Here is a 20,702-nt window from a genome sequence, read left to right on the forward strand (position 1 = left end):
ATGGTTACCAGAGGGGAGGCAGGTGGGGGGGGGGGTGGGTTCAATAAGTGATGGGGATAAAGAGTGCACTTGTGATGAGCACTGGTTATATCAAGTGCTGAATATTGTATGAAATGCTGAATATTGTACACCTAAAATTAATGTTATATACTTTACTGACTGGAATTTGAATAAAAATTTAAAAACATAACATATTTCCATGTAAAGACTTATATGATCCTGTTCAGAGAAACATTATTCCTAGAAACTGAAAGGTGGACACAACCAAAATGTTTATTAATATGTCAGTGAATAAACAAAATGTGGTGTATCCATACAATGAAAAACCATTTGTCAATAAAAAAGGAAACAGTAGCATATGATACAGTGTGTGTGAACCTCAGAAACAATATGCTAAGACTTATGCAATGTCCTGAAAATGCAAATCTATAAAGACAGGAAGTACATTCCTGGTTGCCTGGGGCTGTGGGTGGGAATGGAAGTCAACTGAAATTGGGCATAAGGGTTCTTTATGGGGTGATGGAAATGCTCTAAAATTGTATTGTGATGATAGTTGTATAATTGCAAATTTACTAAAAGCTACTGAATTGTTCACTTATAATGGATGTTTTCTACAGTATATAAATTACAACTCAATAGAGCTGTTGAACATATATCCTCCAATGGATTCTTACCACACCTAGAATTAAATCTAAACTTACAACACTGTCAGAACTGAAATTCTAAGGTCTTTCTATTCCTCTGTCCCTGTTTCTCTTGGAAAATAAATGAATCATCAAAAGGCTTGTGTGTAGGAAAATAGATTTTTTCTTTTTTTTAATATGAAATTTATTGTCAAATTGGTTTCCATACAACATCCAGTGCTCATCCCAACAGGTGCTCTCCTCAATACCCATCACCCACCCTCCCCTCCCTCCCACCCCCATCAACCCTCAGTTTGTTCTGTTTTTAAGAGTCTCTTAGATTTTTAATGAAGTTGGTCAACTGAAGTACCCAGGAAGACTAGGGAGGGGGTTAATGATGAAAAACAAAATGGAGACATTACCCTTGTGGTCAACTGCCTTTACTATGCTCTTCGGGCTTAGTATCTAGTGACCAACCTTCCATGCTCTGTCTAGTAACTGGGTAGTTTCAGCTTAAGATCAAATTTAAGTAAAATGTCCTCCCTTTCTCAAATCTAGAGTGAGCATCATGCTAGCTCCTTCTCTTTAAATTTTCTATCAATAAAGTGGACAAAGAAAGTTTATTAAGTAAATAGCACTTACTCCAACAGTGTGCTGGATCCTGTGGGTGACTGAAGAGAAGATCCCTTCCTTCAAATAAAATAATTGTGATCCAATACAGAAAATAGAACAAAATGTAACTGTTATGGTTGAAGTGGAAGTGGGACCCCCAGAGTCCTTATTCTTTCTTCAAATCCAACTCTGCCTGACTGTATTAGAGTGACCCTTGATATACCTTTCTGGAACTCCCAGGGCTCCTCAGAACATTATTTCAAAGCTACCAATCAAATCCATCCTCTTCGTTTCAGAGATGAAGAAACAAATGTCCAGACCGGGAACAGAACTAGCCCAAGACCACTCAGCTATGGTCCTCTGGGTCCTCTATGTGTACAGACTTACATATGAAGGAATTTAAAATCCAGATAATATACATACAAGATCCTTCTAGAGACTGGCACAATTCCATAGTTCTCTCTGTAAATCCCACATCATCCATAACACTGCTTTCACCATAAGCAGGGCTCAGAAATTACATTTGGAGTGACAAAATGAATGCAAATATGTAGTAAGTTTAGGGTATTGAATGTAATTTCAGTAGCCTAAGAGAAAGAAAAACATTACCACGGGTGGGGAGGATTTGATTAATTCAGTCAACATTTGTTAAGAATTCATAAGTGCCAGGAACTGGGAAGAAGAAACTGGGTATTCACAAGGTTCTCTTTATTTTTTATATTTTAATTCATTTCTTTATTTTTGAGAGAAAGTGCATGCGCACAAGAGTGGGGGAAGGCCATAGGGAAAAGGAGAGAGAGAATCTTAAGCAGGATCCACACCCAGCATGGCACCTGACATGAGGCTCAATCTCATGACCGTAAGATTATGACCTGAGCCAAAATCATGAGTCAGACACTTAACTGACTGAACCACCCAAATGCCCCCAGAAAGGTTCTGTTTAATAATAGTTATTTGTGTGTGTGTGTGTCTAGTATGTTCCTGCAATTGTTAGCTGTTTTATATGTCATCTAATTTAATCATTATCACCAGCATATGAATAGGTGTGTTTAGCTTCATTTTTGAAAAATCTGAGGCTGAGAGAAGTAAAGTGGCTTGTCAAAGCTCACAAACCAGGAGACAGAGAATTCATTGTGCTGAGCCTAATCAACCTTTGCACCATACCAAGGAACTTTCCTCATATGATATATTTCAAGTGACAGAAAACAAGCCAATGGGGGTGAATTCTTGTCCTACTGCAGTCACCGATTTTCAGAGTGAAATAGGGCATATCCTGGAACCTCCTGGAACCATGGAAATTCTACCTGAGAAGTAGAATTCAGTGTAGACTTGCACAGAGGTCTTGGATGACTCTATGAAGTAGAATCTGTGTCACGTTTGGCTCAACAAGTGAGGAAAGCATTCAAGTCATTAAATGTGTTATTTTATGTAGAAAAATTACTAATGAAATCCTCCCAAGAGGCTAAAGTGCAGCTGGTATGGCCACAGAAATGCAAGAAAACCACCGGATACTTCCTTAGGGTTTCTCACAGTCACTGGGGCCACAGTGCTACTTAACTGTTAAACAAGGACACCTGACCTCCATAGGCCATAGCCTATCCAGACAGAATCCCAAGTCAAAATAAAAACATTCAGCTGGCTGACTTCTTTCCAATGGCTTTTTGCTGCCTAATGTGGAAGAAGAAGGGTAGAAAGAACGAGAGGTTCTAAGGCAATGGAACATCCATTCTTGGACCAGATGTGACAGGCTCATCCAACTTCGGAGGCTGCTTAGCCTCAACACTCACACAACAAGCAGGGTAGGACATCTGGGACCTGTAGGACTTGAGGATGGGCAGATCAAGTAAAGATATTGGCTAGTGAAGATGGATAAAAAAAAAAACTGCACAGATTTGTTGATAAGGAAATGGTGAAAAATAGATCCAGAATATATTATATACGTATAGCCCACCAGGTCTTACTAATGCAGTGATTTTTAAAGTGTGATCCCTGGACCAGCAGTAACAATATTGCCTGGGAACTTGTTAGAAATGCAAATGCTCAGGCTCCACCCCAGATCTACTTAATCAGACTCTGGAGACAGGACCCAGCAATCTGTTTCAAGGGTCCAGCAGGTAGAGCCTGATGCATAACCAGTATGCTAATGTTTAATAGTCACTGAATTAATGCTTCAGATGTAGGGAGTCGGAGAGGGAGGAATAAAGAATGATTCCAGATTTTGGGTTGGAGTGACATTTACTGATGGGGCAGACTAGGAAAGGGGAATATTTGGGATGGGGGTGGAATTGAAATTCTGTTGGGGCCTGTTTGAGATGCCAGTGGCACATTCAGTGGGGTTGGTTGAGTGGGAAGTTGGATATGTGAGTCTGGAACTCAGGAGACAGATCAGAGCTATTCATCTTGATTCTAAGATCGTTGAGAGAAGGTCTAATTTATCTTAATGGTTCCCACAGAATATCCCAGCCTGGTGTAGAGCACAGATCAGGCGGTTGGTAAATGTCACTTAATGAAGAAAAAGGAGCCAGCTTTTCTGGCCTACTCTAGTCTAGCTAGAACACTCCATAAATACTGAGTGTTCTTCCATTTTATATTTATTTGCTAATCTGGGAAAACAGCTACTGTCAGAAAAGCAGGTATCTTAGAACAGTTCAGTTTGAAGACTTCATTACAGCTATCAAATGTCAACTCCTCTCCATTCTCCCTCCTGTGATGGGCATTGTTTGGCTTTACTTGCCCATTCCTAAATCACAGAGGTACCAGATCTCCTGTGATGAACTGTTGAGTGAGCACTGGGGATGTGTCAGTTCTCAAGCCAGGTGACAGAAGAACCTGCTGAAGCTGCCACAGCAATGACTGAATGAAGTAAGGAAAGGAGATGTCAATTCAAAACTTTATCAAAAGGCAGAATAACTTGAGTGGAATAATAAATTTCTGTAAGTTTCCTTGTGGGAGCCCAAAAAGTTAGTGATCCATTTGGACTGGGGAATGTGGAAGGTTTTGAATAAGAGGCAGGGTTTGTTCTGGGTCTTCCCTGAAAAAAAAAGAGTAGGACTTACAGGCTTAGAATGAGGGAAGGGAATTCAAGAATGAGGGACTGACACTGGCAAAGGCCTACAGGAATGAAAATTTGTGAGAGAGCAAGGAACATTCAGGTAGATAAAGGATAGGTTGAATGAAAAGGAGTAGTAGCAGATAAGATTGGAAAGGTGGGCCTGGGCCAGCCTTGAGGGGGGGGCATGAATATAACAATTGTAGGCAAATGGCGGTCCAGTAGACATACAGTAAGAAATGACCTACAGCAAGAAATTATTTTCATATTGTGACTCAATACACACATAGATAAAAACTTGAAAACAAGTTTGTGAGAAGAACACCTACGATTTCTTATGCAATGTATGCTTATATTTTCTATCTTATTTTATTATTTTTTAATTTTTTAAAGTTTATTTATTTTTGAGAGAGAGAGAGAGAGAGACAGAGTGTGAGCTGGGGAAGGGGTAGAGAGAGGGAGACACAGAATCCAAAGCAGGCTCCAGGCTCTGAGCTGCCAGCACAGAGCCTGACGCGGGGCTCAAACTCACAAGTGCGAGATGATGACCTGAGATGAAGACAGACGCTTAACCTACTGAGCCAACCAGGCCCCCCTTTATTTTATTTTAAAAAAGGTTTTATAAATGTTACTGGAAACTGACTAATTTATTTCATGAAACATATGGCTCATGACCTGTGTTTTGAAAAAAAAAATTGCTATAGGCAATGGGAAGTCAGTAAATGTGTTTGAAGGATAACATAGTAACACCAGCGTTTTAGGAAGGCAGTTCTTAGAGCAATGTGGATGGCACTGAAGACAGGGAAGAAGAATGAAGACAGGAAAGTAATTCTGTAGGTACAAATGGATAAAACATTATAAAAATGCAGGACAGTCATGATGAAGGCATAATGGGGCAGTAAGTGTGGAAATGGAGAATGGGGCAGGAATTTGAGCCATATGGCAAATGTAGAAACAATAGGACTTACTAAGACATCAGATGTGAGTTATAAAAAAAATGTAAGCAACACTGACATTTAGGTTTCAATCTGAGGTAACTATTCAGAGAATAATGGCACTAAACCAGAAGTTTAGGGGAAGTACCTGGACTGGGGTAGGGGGAAACAAAGTCATAAGATTTGGACAATGTAAGCATCATAGTGGAACAACCAGGTGGACAAGTCCAGGAGGCTGTGGGATGTATTGGGCTGAAGCTTGGAAGGATGCTAGGGGGTAGAGACTGGGGATTTGAAAGTAATATTTGAAGCCATAGGAGTATAGTTGGATGAAAGAAAGAAAAAAAGAGGACCCAGAGCAGAAACTTATACTTAAGAGAATCTCCTTCACACCACAAAACAGGCATGATTCTAACATATTATGGGTTCTGATTCAGACCACTGCAATACAATGAATATTACAATAATAAAAGCCAAATATTTTGTTTCCTAATACATAAAAAGCTATGTTTACACTGTACTATAGTCTATTAAGTTTGCAATAACATTATGTCTAAAAAAGATGTACATACGTTAAAAATATTTTATTGCTAAAAACAGCTAAACATCATGTGACATTTCAATGAATGATAATCTTTTTGCTAGTGGAGGGTCTTGCTTTGATGTTGATGTCTGCTGACTGATCAGGGTGATGGTTGGTGAAGTGTGGGGTTGCTGTGGCAATTTCTTAAAACAAGACAATGAAGTCTGCTATATTAATTGACTCTTTACATGAACGATATCTCTGTAGCATGTGATGCTGTTTGGTGACATTTTATCCCAGAAGTTCTTTTAAAATTGCAGTTAATCCTCTCAAACATTGCTGCTTTATCAACTAATATTTATGTAATATCCTAAATATTTCAACAATCTTCATGGCCTCTTCAATCTTTATGGCCTCTTCATTTCAACAATCTTCATGGCCTCTTCACCAGGAGTATATTCCATCCCAAGAAACCACTTTTTTTGCTCATCCATAGGAAGCAACTCCTCATCTGTTAAAGCTTTATCATGAGATTGCAGCAATCCAGTCACATCTTCAGGTTCCACTTCTAATTCCAGTTTTCTTGCTATTTGCACCATATCTGCAGTTAGTTCCTCCAATGAAGTTTTAAATCCTTTAAAGTCATCCATAAGGGTGCAATTATTTCTTCTAAACTCCTGTCACTTTTGATATTTTGATCACTTCCCATGAACCATGAGTGTTCTTAATGACATCTAGAGTGGTTAACCTTTTCCAGAAGGTTTTCAATTTGCTTTACCCAGATACATCAGAGGAATCACTATCTATGACAGCTATAGCCTTATAAAATGTATTTCTTTAAAAAATTTTTTTGACATTTATGTATTATTTTTGAGAGACAGAGACAGAGCATGAATGGGGGAGGGGCAGAGAGAGAGAGGGAGACACAGAATCTGAAGCAGGCTCCAGGCTCTATCAGCACAGAGCCCAACGTGGGGCTTGAACTCGCAAACTGCGAGATAATGACCTGAGCTGAAATTGGATGCTTAACTGACTGAGCCACTCAGGTGCCCCACAAAATGTGTTTCTTAAGGGTGAAATTACTCCTTGATCCATGGGCTACAGATGGATGCTGTGTTAGCAAGTACAGAAACAACATTAATCTAGTTGTTCATTTCTATCAGATCTCTTGGGTGACCAGGTGCATTGTCAGTGAGCAGTAATATTTTGAAAGGACTTTTTTTTCTCAACAGTAGCCTCAATGGTAGGCTTAAAATATTCAGTAAACCATACTGTAAACAGATGTGCTTTCATCCAGGCTTTGTTGTTCTGTTTATAGAGCATAGGCAGAGTGGCTTTAGGATAATTCTTAAGGGCACTAGGATTTTCAGAATGGTAAATGAGCCCTGGCTTCAACCTACATTAGCCCCTAACAAGAGAGTTAGCCTGTCCTTTGAAGCTTTGAAACTAGGAATTGACTTCTCCTCTCTAGCTCCAGTATAAGGCTGTTACATCAACATTGCAAATCTACTGTTTAGTGTAGCCACTCTCATTAATGATCTTAGCGACATTTCTGGATAACTTGCTGCAGCTTTTACATCAGCACTTATTGCTTCACCTTGTACTTCTGTGTTATGGAGAATGCTTCTTTCCTTAAACCTCATGAACCAACTTCTGCTAGTTTCAAACTTTTCTTCTGCAGCTTACTCACTTCTCTCAGTCTTCAAATAATTAAAAATTTTTGGGTCTTGCTTTGGATTAGGCTTTGGCTTAAGGGAATGTTGTGGCTTGTTTTATCTTCTATCCAGACCACTAAAACTTTCCCAATATAAGCAACAAAGCTGTTTTCCTTTCTTATTGCTCACGTGTTTATTGGAACAACACTTTCAACTTCCATCAGGAAATTTTCCTTTGCATTCACAACTTAGCTAACTGGCACAACAAGCCTAGCTTTTGGCCTGTCTCATCTTTTGACTTACCTTCCTCAGTAAGCTTAATAATTTCTAGCTTTTGATTTAAAGTGAGAAATGTGTTTCTTTCAATTGAACACTTAGAGATCATTGTAGGTTTATTAATTAGTCTAATGTCAATATTGATGTATCTCATTGTACAGGGAGGCTCAAGGATATGGGGAGAGATGGCAAAACATCTGGGCGGTGGAGAAGTCAGAATGGACACCATTTACTCATTAAGTACACCATTTTATATGGCTGCAGTTCATGGCACCCTGAAACAATTACAATAATACATCACAGATCACTGACCACAGATCACCGTAAGACATATAATAATAGTGAAAATTTTGAAATTTTACAAGAATTACCAAAATATGACATAGGAACATGAAGTGAGCAAATGATGTGGGAATAATGGCACCCAAAATCTTGCTTGATGCAGGGGTGATACAAACCTTCAATTTGTAAAAAAAAATGCACTATCTGCAAAGCACAATAAAATGAGGTATACGTGTATATACTTCCAAAATGTGTTTTCCCTTTTTAAGTGGGGAAAGCTCAAAATGTGTTTTCCCTTTTTAAGTGGGGAAAGCTCATTGTGTATAGATATGTGTGCATGGGTGAGTATAATGTGTGTGCATGAATGGAATGGGCATGTCAAAGAGGTACTAGTATGCTCTGGTTCATCTAGTGGTGGCTGCATTCACTTTCTCTGCCTCATAATTTCTTTTATTCCCTTTTCCATCTCCCTTTTTTGTTCTATTCTCCTCTTCCCCTTTCTACATATCTGTGTGCTCTTTCACCACCACTTGAAAGCCTAATGAATGGGTGAGCAAAATAGACCAGTGTGAAATTTGGGGCCTGTGGTCTGGAGCACAGTGTTGCTGTGTGGTTGGGATTGTGAGGAAAGACAAGGCTGGTCAGAGTCACGAGTGAGAAATGGTCTGTGGTGGAAGAATCTATTCCTGAGGCATTTCCTATTTCAAATTCTGCTGTTGGTATACATGAGCGCTGAGTATGAATGTACTTCTTTCTGGGCCTCCACCTGAGGAGTCTGTCTAGCTTCCAGCTTGTCTTAATCAGGTCTTTTGTTGATGTTGCTTGCCATCATCACTGCTACTTCAGCTTAGAAACAACATTATTGTTAGTTTTTAATCAAAATAGGCTGCTCTGCTCACACCTTCAAGGGATTTGAGAATAGAGTAGTTGAAGAACTGCATAATGGTTAATCAGATTATCAGCATTTTTTGAAATGCATATGCCATGTGAATAGGATATATTCTCTCCCTTTGTTAGCTGTATGACCATAGATATGTTACCTAACCTCTCCGAACCTCAATATCCTTACTGTAAAATGGGGAAAATAATTCCTACCAGATTTCCACTAGGAAGATTGAATATTAAATGACCCAAGAGCTTTGAAATTAGTTGATCAACAGATATGCTACCTCCTTTCTCCAGTTCTTTCTACCCTTTCCTTTGTTCCCTCTTTCTCTTTATCTCCCATACATGTTTACCTGTCTATGTGTGAACATCAAATATTTGTAGTACTCTCCCCACTTTAAATTCTTAAACCAAGTGATGTAACCTTTGTATATTACTGTAAAGTTGTCAAAAGCAAGCTAATTTAAATGATTTGGGGGACAGACACACCTAGAATTATTATATCTTCTTGGTGGCTTGGCCCTTTCTTATTATGTAATATCCCACTCTGTTCCTGGGATTTGTCTTTGCTCTGAAATCTGCTTTATCTGACATTAACACAGCCATGCCTGGTTTCTTTTAATTCAAGTTTCCATGGTATCTTTTCCCCTCCTTTTACTGTCAGCATATGTATATTATTATATCTGAAGTGCATTTTTTATAGATAGCATATGCTTGTATCATTTTTTAAATCCATTTTTAATTGGTGTGTTTAGACCACTTATATGCACATGATTATTGGTATGTTAAGCTGCAGCCTGCCATTTTATTTTGTGCTATCTGTTTGTTCTCTCTGGTTTTAGTTTTTGTTTTTTCTTCTTTGTCCTGCTTTCCTATGGGTGACTTGTACATTTTTTTAATGTTTATTTTTGAGAGCGAGAGAGAGAGAGAGTGCGAGCAGGGTAGGGGCAGAGAGAGGGAGATAGAGAATCTGAAGCAGGCTCCAGGCTCTGAACTGTCACCACAGAGAACAACATGGGATTTAAACCCACAAACTGAAAGACCATGACCTGAGCTGAAGTCAACAACGCAGGGCTTGAACCCATGAACCGTGAGACCATGACCTGAGCTGAAGTCAGATGCTTAACCAACTGATTCACCCAGGAGCCCCTTGAATATTTTTTTAAAATTCCACTTTGATTTATCTGTAATGTTTTTGAGTGCATCTCTTTGTATAGCTTTTTTAGTGTTTCCTCTCATTATTACAGTATGTATGCATAATTTATCTCAGTCATCTGATGTCATCATTGTTATCAGCTGAAGTGAAATATACAAACATCATCCCACTTTTACATCCCTTTACACTCCCCTATTTGTGACATGAATGTCTTCAACATTTCCTCTATGTACACGGAGAACTACATGAGACAGGGAGATAAATTTCGATCCAATCATCAAACATAATTCAGACAACTCAAGAGAAAAAAAAAAAACTTTTCTTGTATTTACTCATGTTTTAGCTCACTGTGTTATTCCTTGCAAGAGTCCTTTTACTGTTTATTTTGTGTTCAAAGAACCTACTTTAGTCATTAGTCATTCTTATAAGGTAGACTTCCTACTGATAAATTCCCTGCTTCAATTCATTTTAGAATGTCTTACTTAATTAATCCTTTTATTCATGTAGGATATTATCACTGGACATAAGATTTTGGGTTTCATTCAGGATTTCTTTCAGGGTTCATGATTCTCTTCCTTCAGCACTTGGAAAATGTTGTGCCAGTTCCTGCTAGGGTCTGGTCAATGTCTGATGAGAAATCTGTTGTCTTCTAATTTTTCCCCCTGAATGTATAGGTAAGGTGTTGTTTGTCTTTGGTTGCTTCCTAGATCTTTTCTTTGCCTTTTGCTTTCAGAAGGTTGATTATAATGCATCTTGGTGTGAATTTCTTCACATTTATCCTGATGGTGTTTGCTTAGCTTGATGATTCTGGAGGTTCAAGTCCTTGGCTCAATTTGGGAAGTTTTAGCCAGTATTTCTTCAAGTACTTTCATAGTCCTCATTTCTCCTCAATTCCTGAAATTCTGTTGACATAGATGTTAGATCTTTTTTATAGTCCCACAGGTCTGGAGGCTGTGCTTAAGTCTTTCTTTTATTTTATTTTTTTGGAATCTAATTTTCCTTTGTTTGGATTTTGATTCCTATAGTTTGATGTTTAAATTGTCTGATTTGTTCCTCTGTCTTCCCCATCTTGCTGTGGAGCCCATCCACTCAGTGTGTGTGTGTGTGTGTGTGTGTGTGTGTGTGTGTGTGTGTGTATTTGTATATATGTATACAATTTAAAGTGGATTTTAAAAAATGATCAAACCATGTGCTGTGTATTAAAAATGTACTTCAAATATAATGATATAGGTAGGATGAGAGTAAAAAGAAATAACATGGAAACTTGAATTAAAAGAATCCAAGAGTGACTATGTTAATATCAGATAAAGCAGATTTCAGAGCAAAGGAACAGAGTAGGATATTACATAATAAGAGAGGTGAGGCCACCAAGAAAATATAACAATTCTAGACATGTATGCCCCCAATATGTATGTATGTATGTGGTATGTGTGCATGTGTGTGTGTGTGTATATATATGTGTGTGTGTGTGTGTGTGTGTGTACACATACATAATAATTTTCAGTTCATAAATTTCTGTTTAGTTCTCCTTTATGTTTTATATATCCTTGCTGAGACTTTCTATCTATATGCTGAGATATTCAATTTCATCATTTAAGTGTGGTGCAATCGCTTAGTGTATCATTTTTATGACAGCTGCTTTAAAATCCTTGTTGGGATGAGCACTGGGTATTGTATGGAAGCCAATTTGACAACAAATTATATTTAAAAAAATCCTTGCAAGATAATTCTAACATCTGTGTCATCTCAATGTTGGCATGTGTTTACTTTCTCTTGTCATTTAAGTTGATAATCTTGGTATGGCAAGTGATTTATCTAAAAATTAAATTTGGACAATAGATCTCTTTTAAATCTTTTGGTTTTTGCAGACCTGACATGTGTTTTGTTTTGTTTTGTTTTGTTTTGTTTTGTTTTGTTTTGTAGGAAGTGATCAGTATAAGTCCAGGTTCTCCACTGGGCCCCTGGTTGACTGCCAGGTTTGCAAGGGGCTCCTTGCTACTGCTGGTTGCTGGTGAGACTTCAGCCCTTTCTGTAGGCCTCTGATGTACCCATCCCAGCTAGTGGTAGGAATGCCTGGTTTATACTGGTAAGGGTAGAGGTTCCCCATGTATTCTCCACTGGTAGGAGTTACTTCCCTTGCTCTCAATTGTACCTTCTTTTGGGGTTGGGCAGAGGTTTCTTTAAAGTCCATTAAGAGTAAAAGTCTAGGTCTCCCACTTTCAGGCCTAAGCTTCTTATTACCTGTTATTAGCTTATTAGCTTATTGTTATTATGATAGCTGGCCTTCTGACACACCAAAGTATCTCACTCCCTATCTTCTTATAATTTTTCAGAAAAATATTGCAACATAACGCCCCTCTCCAGCCTTTCCCATGGACCCTCCATGGGATACAGTGGGAAAACCAGAGCCTCAGCATACAAATTGACTGGGTTCCTATCAAAATCTGGCATTTTCAAGCTGTTTGGCTCTGGGAAAGCTACTTAAATGTTCCGAGCTTCCATTTTCCCAGTTGTAAAAGAGATGTAGGAAGCTCTCCGGACTCTTGCTGAAATAAGCAATAGTGGGTCAGTGAGCTTGGCACACCAGGTGCTCAATAAATAATAGTTCCCTTCCCTTTAAACCCCTGTGGAAGAGATGCAGACCATCCAAAGGAGAAAAAAAGCTCAAGTGCTTCCCTACACTGCCTATATGTGTGAGTCTCACCTAAGGCATTCACTCCAAGGATTAAATCTTTTGGTCCAAAGTCTTATTTCTTAAAGAGACATACTTGCTATCCACTCTCCCCCATTCCTGCTTTTCCCCAGGTTCTGTGAAAACACTCAAGGGAGACTGCCCAACCCAGGCCAAGCTGGAGTGGGCGAAGGGGTGTTGTTCTGGCAAAGCATAGTAGGTGCAGGAAAGCCCAAGAAGTCCACTTGCCAGATGATACTGTGTTCTGAGCAAGGACAACATCATTGCCTTGCTAATGCTGCTTCTGGAGGGAAAGGGTCAGGACACAGGCAACTCCAACTTTGCTTGCCTACCTTACACCTCTGGAGTCTTAGAACTGCAGTTGAGCTCCCACTTTCTGGCACAGCCACCACTTCCCCAGTCTCCATTGATCCCATCCTCCTTATGGAGCACCGGGTAGGAGAGGAAGAAGATGGTGAGTGTGTGAATACAAAAATGACACACTCTGGAGTGCTTGAGTGCTTGCCATCCTCCCAGTCCCAGCCTACTGGATACCGCTGCACCCCCAACTCTCAGTCCCTGGCAGCCACCACCAGCCCCAATGCACTGGACTTTGTTCTCAAAAGGCTAGCCTGAGTTCCAGGTCCTGAAGTTGATCAGGAGACTGAAAACAAAACAAAACAAAACAAAACAAAACAAACAAATAAACATCTTGACTCTTAAAAAGCAAGGAGCCAAATACACCCTGGAGCCAACAAACACTAAAAAAATAATGGATTTAAGAATGCTGTCCCCCAACTCCCATCCCAAGATGAAGAACGCTGTCTTGGAACCAACAACCCCCCCAACCCCCCTGTGTCTCCATCTGGCTTTTCTATGACACTGGCAAGAGAGACGTCTCTGTTGGTCATTCTCTCTGCTAGTCTCAGTTCCGACACTTTCCAGCCTCCCTTCCAGCCTTGAATTCCGTGCGTGGGTTCCTTTCCAGCCCCTCTCCACAAGTAGCTTAACAATAGATACTTTCCCTAGGTAACTCAGCTCCCTCCCGCAGCGGGGGATTTTGGGGGCTTCGAGGGGGTCTGGGAGGCGCTGCAACGTTCCACTTACCTGATCTCTTTAATGCTTTCCAATTTGCACATGATTTCTTGTTCATCTGCCATGCTTTTCACTCTCAATTTCTCGTCCTGAGAAATGTACAAACACACAAGTCCAGCGATACAATAGACACAACGTAACCACCTCCTCCGGGCAGGGGATCTGAGCCTGTGCGGTAGGGATTCTGAGCAGGCCTGGGAGCTGTAGTTCTTAGCTCCAAGAGAAGCCAGGCAGCGCAAGGACCAGCGAGACTACAACTCCCAGAAGGTCTAGCGAGACATGCCTATTTCGCTTCCTGCAGCCACATTTTAAATCAATTTGTCACAGATAATTATGTCAAAGGTTATGAGGTATTCTAGTGAACGGGGATGTTCCTCTAGCCCCTGCGGAAAAAATGGGAAAAAAATACACCGGAAGGCAACTGGAGAGATAAAAGACGTACTCACTCACACCCCTCCAGGGGCCCTTACGCCCACTCATCCCCAAAAGGTAACCAGGAGTCAGTCGCTAATAAGTGGGCGCTTTGGGGCTGGAGAGAAACCCTGCAGAATTCTCTTTTGGGATGTTGAGTGTTCGGGTGGCAGCTAGGGGAATTAGTGGTTTTGGCATTCAGATGGAGATGCGGGAGGGCGGGGTTGGAGAAGAGGCAGGGGAGGAGGGAGTAGCTGCTAAAGCTGGGGGCGTGACCTAGTTCCTTCCAGCCTTCAATCCATTCTGAGCTCAGATTGTGCCAGTCAATGAAGGAGGCAAAAATGAATAAAAACAGGTCCTTGGCTTTGAGGAGCAGGAGAGCCTGTAAGGCGACCCATTAATTACAGTGCAGTGTTCTATCATAATACAGGAATGGATAAGGTGTAACCTGAGCAGAAAAGATGTAAGTAGGTCTCAAAAGGTGACGGAGAATTTGCCAGACCATTGGGGAAGATAGACTTTCCAGGAGAAGGCACAACACATATATAAAGGAAAGGACAAGTGGACCACGGTGTCTGAAGTATAAGGTTCATATATGGGCTGTGGAGGTGGGAAAGAGAAGTGGGAAAAGTATGTAGAAAGCTGGGTTGGAGCCAGAATATGAAAGACCTTGAATGTCACACTAAAAAGTTTAGACTTAATCATATAGGCACACATTTATTCAATTTACATTTATTAAGTGCTTACTATGTGCCAAATAATACCAAATTATTTTATGTTTCAAAGCATGGGAGTGATAAGATTGGAGGGATATCTTAGGGAGGTAACTCTAGAGGCCAAGTGGAAAATGATTTGGAGGAGATGAGAGCTTGTAAGAAATAGTTACTTCCAAAGCACAGACTGGGCCAGAGAGCTGGACTTTACAAAAAGAAGACTTTGGCTCTCTCCTAACTAAAGGTGAATCAGTGTCTCTCTGGGCCTCAGTTTCCTTATTTGAAAAATGAACTTATTTAGCCCCACTTCAAAGGCTTGTTATAAGTATTCAGTGAGATCATCCCAATGGTACTGAATACAGGGCTTGGTAATTTTTAGGTGCTAGAGAAAAGTTAGTAGAATATATATCTCAGGACATTGTGGATGTCCACATTGATTTTTTAGAGGTTCTCTAAGGAAAAACGAAGCCCCTCTCTTCTTTGGATCCCAGAAATACCTTTCACAACCAGGAAATTTTCCATGGTGTCTAGCCCAATACTTTCTTGATGGTCTTTAAGATCCCTGTCATATAGTTCCACTAGTAAGCATTTGAAGACTATTGAGTTAACTTGTCACAAAGACTATGGGTCTGAGCTACCCTACCATAGAGTCCAGAGGCAAGAATTGGGCCAAGCTGTGTCCTGTAAGAGGAGGGCAAAGGGTACAAGTCTGTGTAAGTGCCTGGCACATATCAGCTACTGTGCTGAAAGCTGCATGTACAGTCCCTCATTTCATCCTCACAACCACTATGAAGGTGGTAAGTAGGTTCATCTCCTTTTACCAGGAAAATAACAGACTCATATAGGGAAAGTGGCTTGGCCCAGTGGCCCAAGGCCAGCAACTCTTAGCTTCTATGAGTTTATCTTGGTTTCTTGACCTCTTCAATAACAGGTATCTCGCCTGCTCTTTACTGAGTTGTAAGAAACCAGGGTAGTTAGGAGAGGAAGGAAAATGTTATAGATAAACAAAGGGAAATAGAAATTATAGCCTTCTGCCCCTTTTCCTGAAGCAGTACTTAAAACAATATTCAAGCCAAACTGGTAGTCTTCTTATAGTAAGTGTTCAATAACTCTCAATTGATTAGAAGTTTGTAATGGATGAGAGAATATTTAGGAGCTGTGCTAGCAGTGAGTTCTAATGCATTATGTTATTAGAAAAACTGATTGCTTTGCAGCGGTGGGAAAAAATCTTAGTCCTAACAGGACCAGCATTGTCCTCATTGCTATGAAACAGGTAAGGAGGGCAAGGAATGTTGGGGTGAATACCATTAAAACACAAGGAATTCGTAAAGAAGAAGCCAGCCAGTTGCTTGTGGGCATGATACTTTCATGAAATAGATCAAGATTTAAAGAGTAGAGGCCAAACTGTTTGAATTTGTGTATCTTTTCCTGTATTTCAATAGTGAACTGAACACTAAGAGAGGAGGCAGAGATGCAATTGCCTTTCAAAACGTGCTGCAAAGTACTTATTAAATTTCTCAAACCATGTTTCTTAATTAGCATTCCTAAGAGAAAAATTAGCCAAAGTTCTTGGGTCACTCAGCTAAAAACTATTCATTGTGTACATATTATGTCAGGCACTATGTTCTGCAGCAGAGATCCCATAGTAGATAAAATAAGCTCTGCCCTCAGCAAGCTTGCAGTTTATTTGACCAGTTATATTACAAAGATCATACACAAATATATAGCTATACCCAGCAATTAAGGATTGGAAGAAGTCTGGGTTCTGTGAATACACATAACAGGAAAGTAAACTTAGTCCTGGGCAGAGGGCAAGGTTATAGTCAAAGAAAACCTTCCCAAAGGAAACTAAGCAGAAAAGGAGGGAAGGAACAGGAGGCATCAAGGATTAATTCATGTAATCAGCCTTCAAATATTTCTTGGGCACCTACTATATGCTAGACACTCTTCTAGGTACTGGGGATATAGTGCTTTGAATGTATTAATTCAGATTAATTTTTGCAACAACTCAAAGAAGTATTTCTGTCATTATCCCCATTTTATAGAAAAGGAAGCTAGAAGGCATAGAGAAGTTAGATAATTTTACCAGAGTCACTCAACTAATAAGTGGCAGAACTGAGATCCAAATTTAGATTGTCTGTCTCTGGAGGCCATGCCCCAACCACTATGTTCTGTTACTTTCCTAAGATTCCTGGCCCCATGAAATTTGCGTTATAGTAAGAGGAGCCAGACAATAATCACGGAAAAGAAAAAACAAATAAATATGATAATTTTAGGTGAAGATAAAGCCAATAAACAAACTAAAAGAGGGTAATAGAATTACAGTAGTGGTAGAAGGGAGGATATTTTAGATAGGGTGGCCAGGGAAGTCTCTACATTGGAGTAGAGACCTGAAAAGGAATCAGTCATGCAATGATTTGGAGAAAGAGTATTCCAGGAAGAGGGAACAGCCAGTGTAATGGTCCTGAGGCAGAAACATTCTTGATCTATGAAAGAAAGTAGGTAGGATTCTGGCTGATTGAGGGGAACAGTAGTAGATTGAGGAGATGGGCAGAGACGATATCTTGTAAACCCTAGTGAGAAATTTGGATTTTATTCTAATTACAATGGCATCCATTGAGGGTTTAAAGTAATGGAGTAACATGATCTAGTTTTTTTAAATAAAAATTTTAATGTTTATTTATTTTTGAGAGAGAGAGAGAGAGAGAGAGAGAGAGAGAGACAAAGTGCGAGCAGGGGAGGGGCACAGAGAGAGGGAGACATAATCTGAAGCAGGTTCCAGGTTCTGAGCTGTCAGCACAAAGCCTGATACAGGGCTTGAGCCCATGAACCATGAGATCATGACCTGAGCCAGTTGGACTCTTAACTGACCTAGCCACCCTGGCACCATGATCTAATTTTTAAAGATCACTCTGACTGCTATGAGAATAACAGATTGTACTGGGTCAAGAGTAGAAGCAGGAAGCTAGTGAAGGGCTATTGCGGTTATCCAGGAAATAGATGATGGTGGCTTGGATTGGGTTAGTAACAGTGGATATGAAGAAAAACAGACTGACTGGAAACATATTATTGGATACAGAACTGGTATTATTTGCTCACTGGTTGGATAAAGAAGTATGGAGGAAAAGATAGGGCATCTAAAATGACTCCTGGAGTTTTAGACTGGATGATAGGGTAGTGCCAAGAACGGAAGAGAACTATAGGGTGTTAGTTAGAAGGGTTCCTACATGTGGCATATGGAAAATCTGAAGATCAGAAATGGTAATTCACCTGCCTGTGGTCAATCAGTAACTTGCGAGCAGAGATAAGCAGTCCCATTTTCACAGTCTTCCAGAAATTTTTATATTCTTCATCTCTTCAATTAATCTGGCCTAATAATTCTTATAATGTGTGTGGGGTTAGAAATTGAAGACTTATTCAAGATTCCCTTAGGAGATGGGAACTGTGGGTGATTAGCATATAATTTGCATCTGCCTACATGGATTATGCTAGGTATTTTCAGGCCATGTTTCATCTGAGATTCTTGCTATGTTTTTTTTTTTTTTTAGTTTTTTAACTAAAAAGTTTTTTTTTTAGTTTTTTAACTAAAAAGTTTAGTTTATTCATTTTTGAGAGAGAGAGAGAGAGAGAGAGAGAGCGAGCAAGCACAAATGGGGGAACAGCAGAGAGAGAGAGAGGGAGACGCAGAATATGAAGCAGGCTCCAAGCTCCAAGCTGTCAGCACAGAGCCAGATGCAGAGCTTGAACCCATGAACCGGGAGATCATGACCTGAGATGAAGTTGGACCGTTAACCGACTGAGCCACCCAGGCGCCCTGATTCTTGCTATTTTTGATGGCTTTGTGTCATTAAACTATCTTGCTCCTCTACCCTTTCTCACCTACCCAATGTCACTGACCTAAATCCCCCAAATGAAAGTGCAGGGTATAAAGAAATGTTGTCAGAGTAGGGAAGGCCCACTCCAAATCTATAAACCATATTGTGAAAAAACCCTATTATAAAAGTAGCCTAGTGTACATCTACTGAATTTTCTTAGTAAACATTCATCAGCTTCCTCCAGAACTCAAGAGAGAAGGTACATTGACTGCTGAGTCTATGACTTTGGATTCAAAGTCCTTTCCCCTACTAGGTCTCAGTCTTCGCATCTCTAAAATGATAAGATGGCACTAATATACCCAGGAACTTAAAAGAAAATATCTAACAGAGGACAGATGCTTAAAAGCCCCATTTTCTAAGCCCAACAAGATATGAACCTAGGGCCCTCTCTTGTTTATTTCCCTGTGTTATCCATCCCGCCAACTCCCAGTAGATGTGAGCCATTTAAGCCATCTGCCCTTGCAGATGCAATCATTCTCTCATTTCCTTGAACTTTCTTCTTATGTACTTGTTCGCACAGCACGTGCATTCTGACCAGGAGAGGCAAAAAATCATGTGAACAATTGCTTTTGTTGTATTTATTTCTGTAATGTATGCAGGTTTTCTAAATCTGTATGGATCAGCTTCCATGAAGAGGCAGGCTAAGGAAGCAGGGGAGCTGTGTTGAGGGACTGGCTGCACCACTTACCAGCCAAGCCCTTTCTGAGTCTCAGTTTCCTCATTTGTAAAATATCATCACACTAGATGAGGAATTCCAGGGCCTGCTCTAGTACTGATGTTCTGAGATTCTATTTTCTACCACATATACTTTTAAAAATTCATCAATTTAACTGGGAATATTTGCCACCAATTCTTTCCTCATTAGTTTCTCATTTACTCAGAACCACACAAATGAGAGGAGGAGGCAGGAGACCTGGCTTCTCTGCCCAGCTTTGCCCATTGACTCTTGGTGTGACCTATGCAGGTCTGTTTCCTTCTCTGTGCTTCCATTTCAACATTTTTAACACAAAGGGGTTAGACCTTGTGTCTGGTATTCTAGGTCAGTTACTCTGGGATTCTACAATGTTATAATTGAGTATCTTTAAGGATTAATAGGTAGACAAAAAGAACTGGATAACTATATTTGTAACTTTTCTGACTCCTTAGATATCCCCCTGAACACATAAACTGATAATGGTCAGGACTTTCCAAGATGTGTGTTCACCTGTGTGTTAATATATTTGCTATTCTACTAAATGCTTTCATCTGTATGTTTCATTTTTGCTGGAACCTGTTCCAGTGTTCATTTAGCTTCTATGGTAGCAGAACAGAAGGCTTGTTGCTGGGCTCTATCTGTTTGTTGTTGCTTCCCAGAGAGATGGTCAGAGCCATGTTCTCAGGGTGATATACTGCAATGACCTTCCTTGCCTTGGCTTTCAAGCCACAGCACTGCTTTTACTGCTTTTTTCTTTGAGTGCATTTCTCCTCCTTTGCTTCTTTTCTTCCTCCTTACTTCAAAATAGAAGCTATCCCCAAGGTATTGACATCAAATTTCTTTTTTTTCTTCTGCTTTCTCCATCAGAGAACTGATAACACCCCTCCCACTTCCTTCAATTCTTACCTCTTTGAGGAAGACCAAACTGTATGTCTAGCTCAAATGACCTTCAGGCTCTCATTACTAAGTGTCTGCTTTATATCTCAAGGACCAAGTATGGAGCTGGGCTTGTAGAAGGGCTGAATCACATTTTTCCCAGTTTGGGGCACCTTGCAAGCACCCATAGGCTCCTCCTCCTCCTTATACAGATGTTTAAGGATTAAATGAAAAAAGATAAGGTATGAAAAAGCACCCTGTACAATGACTGAAATATAGTAGGCATTCAGTACCTGTTAATACCTTTTACTGTCCTCTCCACTTCTCCAAATTCTCAGAGTTGCTTTGTTTCCCCAAATTTGGAGAGAATT

General features: G+C 40.0%; 1 protein-coding gene across 2 annotated transcripts in view; it reads right to left on the reverse strand.

Moving 5' to 3' along the window:
• The window catches only part of ZC4H2 (zinc finger C4H2-type containing), a 35,445-nt gene extending 21,501 nt beyond the window's left edge, over nucleotides 1-13,944 (reverse strand). Inside the window, exon 1 of one of the 2 annotated variants that reach the window (XM_004000570.5) lies at nucleotides 13,775-13,944. In XM_004000570.5, the coding sequence (XP_004000619.1) occupies nucleotides 13,775-13,827 (53 nt within the window). In that variant the 5' untranslated portion in view covers nucleotides 13,828-13,944. The remainder of the gene's footprint in view (nucleotides 1-13,774) is intronic. The other variant, XM_004000569.5, reaches the window with a different exon arrangement.
• Nucleotides 13,945-20,702: the final 6,758 nt, after the last annotated feature.

Source organism: Felis catus, chromosome X (genome assembly GCF_018350175.1).
Source record: "Felis catus isolate Fca126 chromosome X, F.catus_Fca126_mat1.0, whole genome shotgun sequence".
Taxonomy (NCBI): domain Eukaryota; kingdom Metazoa; phylum Chordata; class Mammalia; order Carnivora; family Felidae; genus Felis; species Felis catus.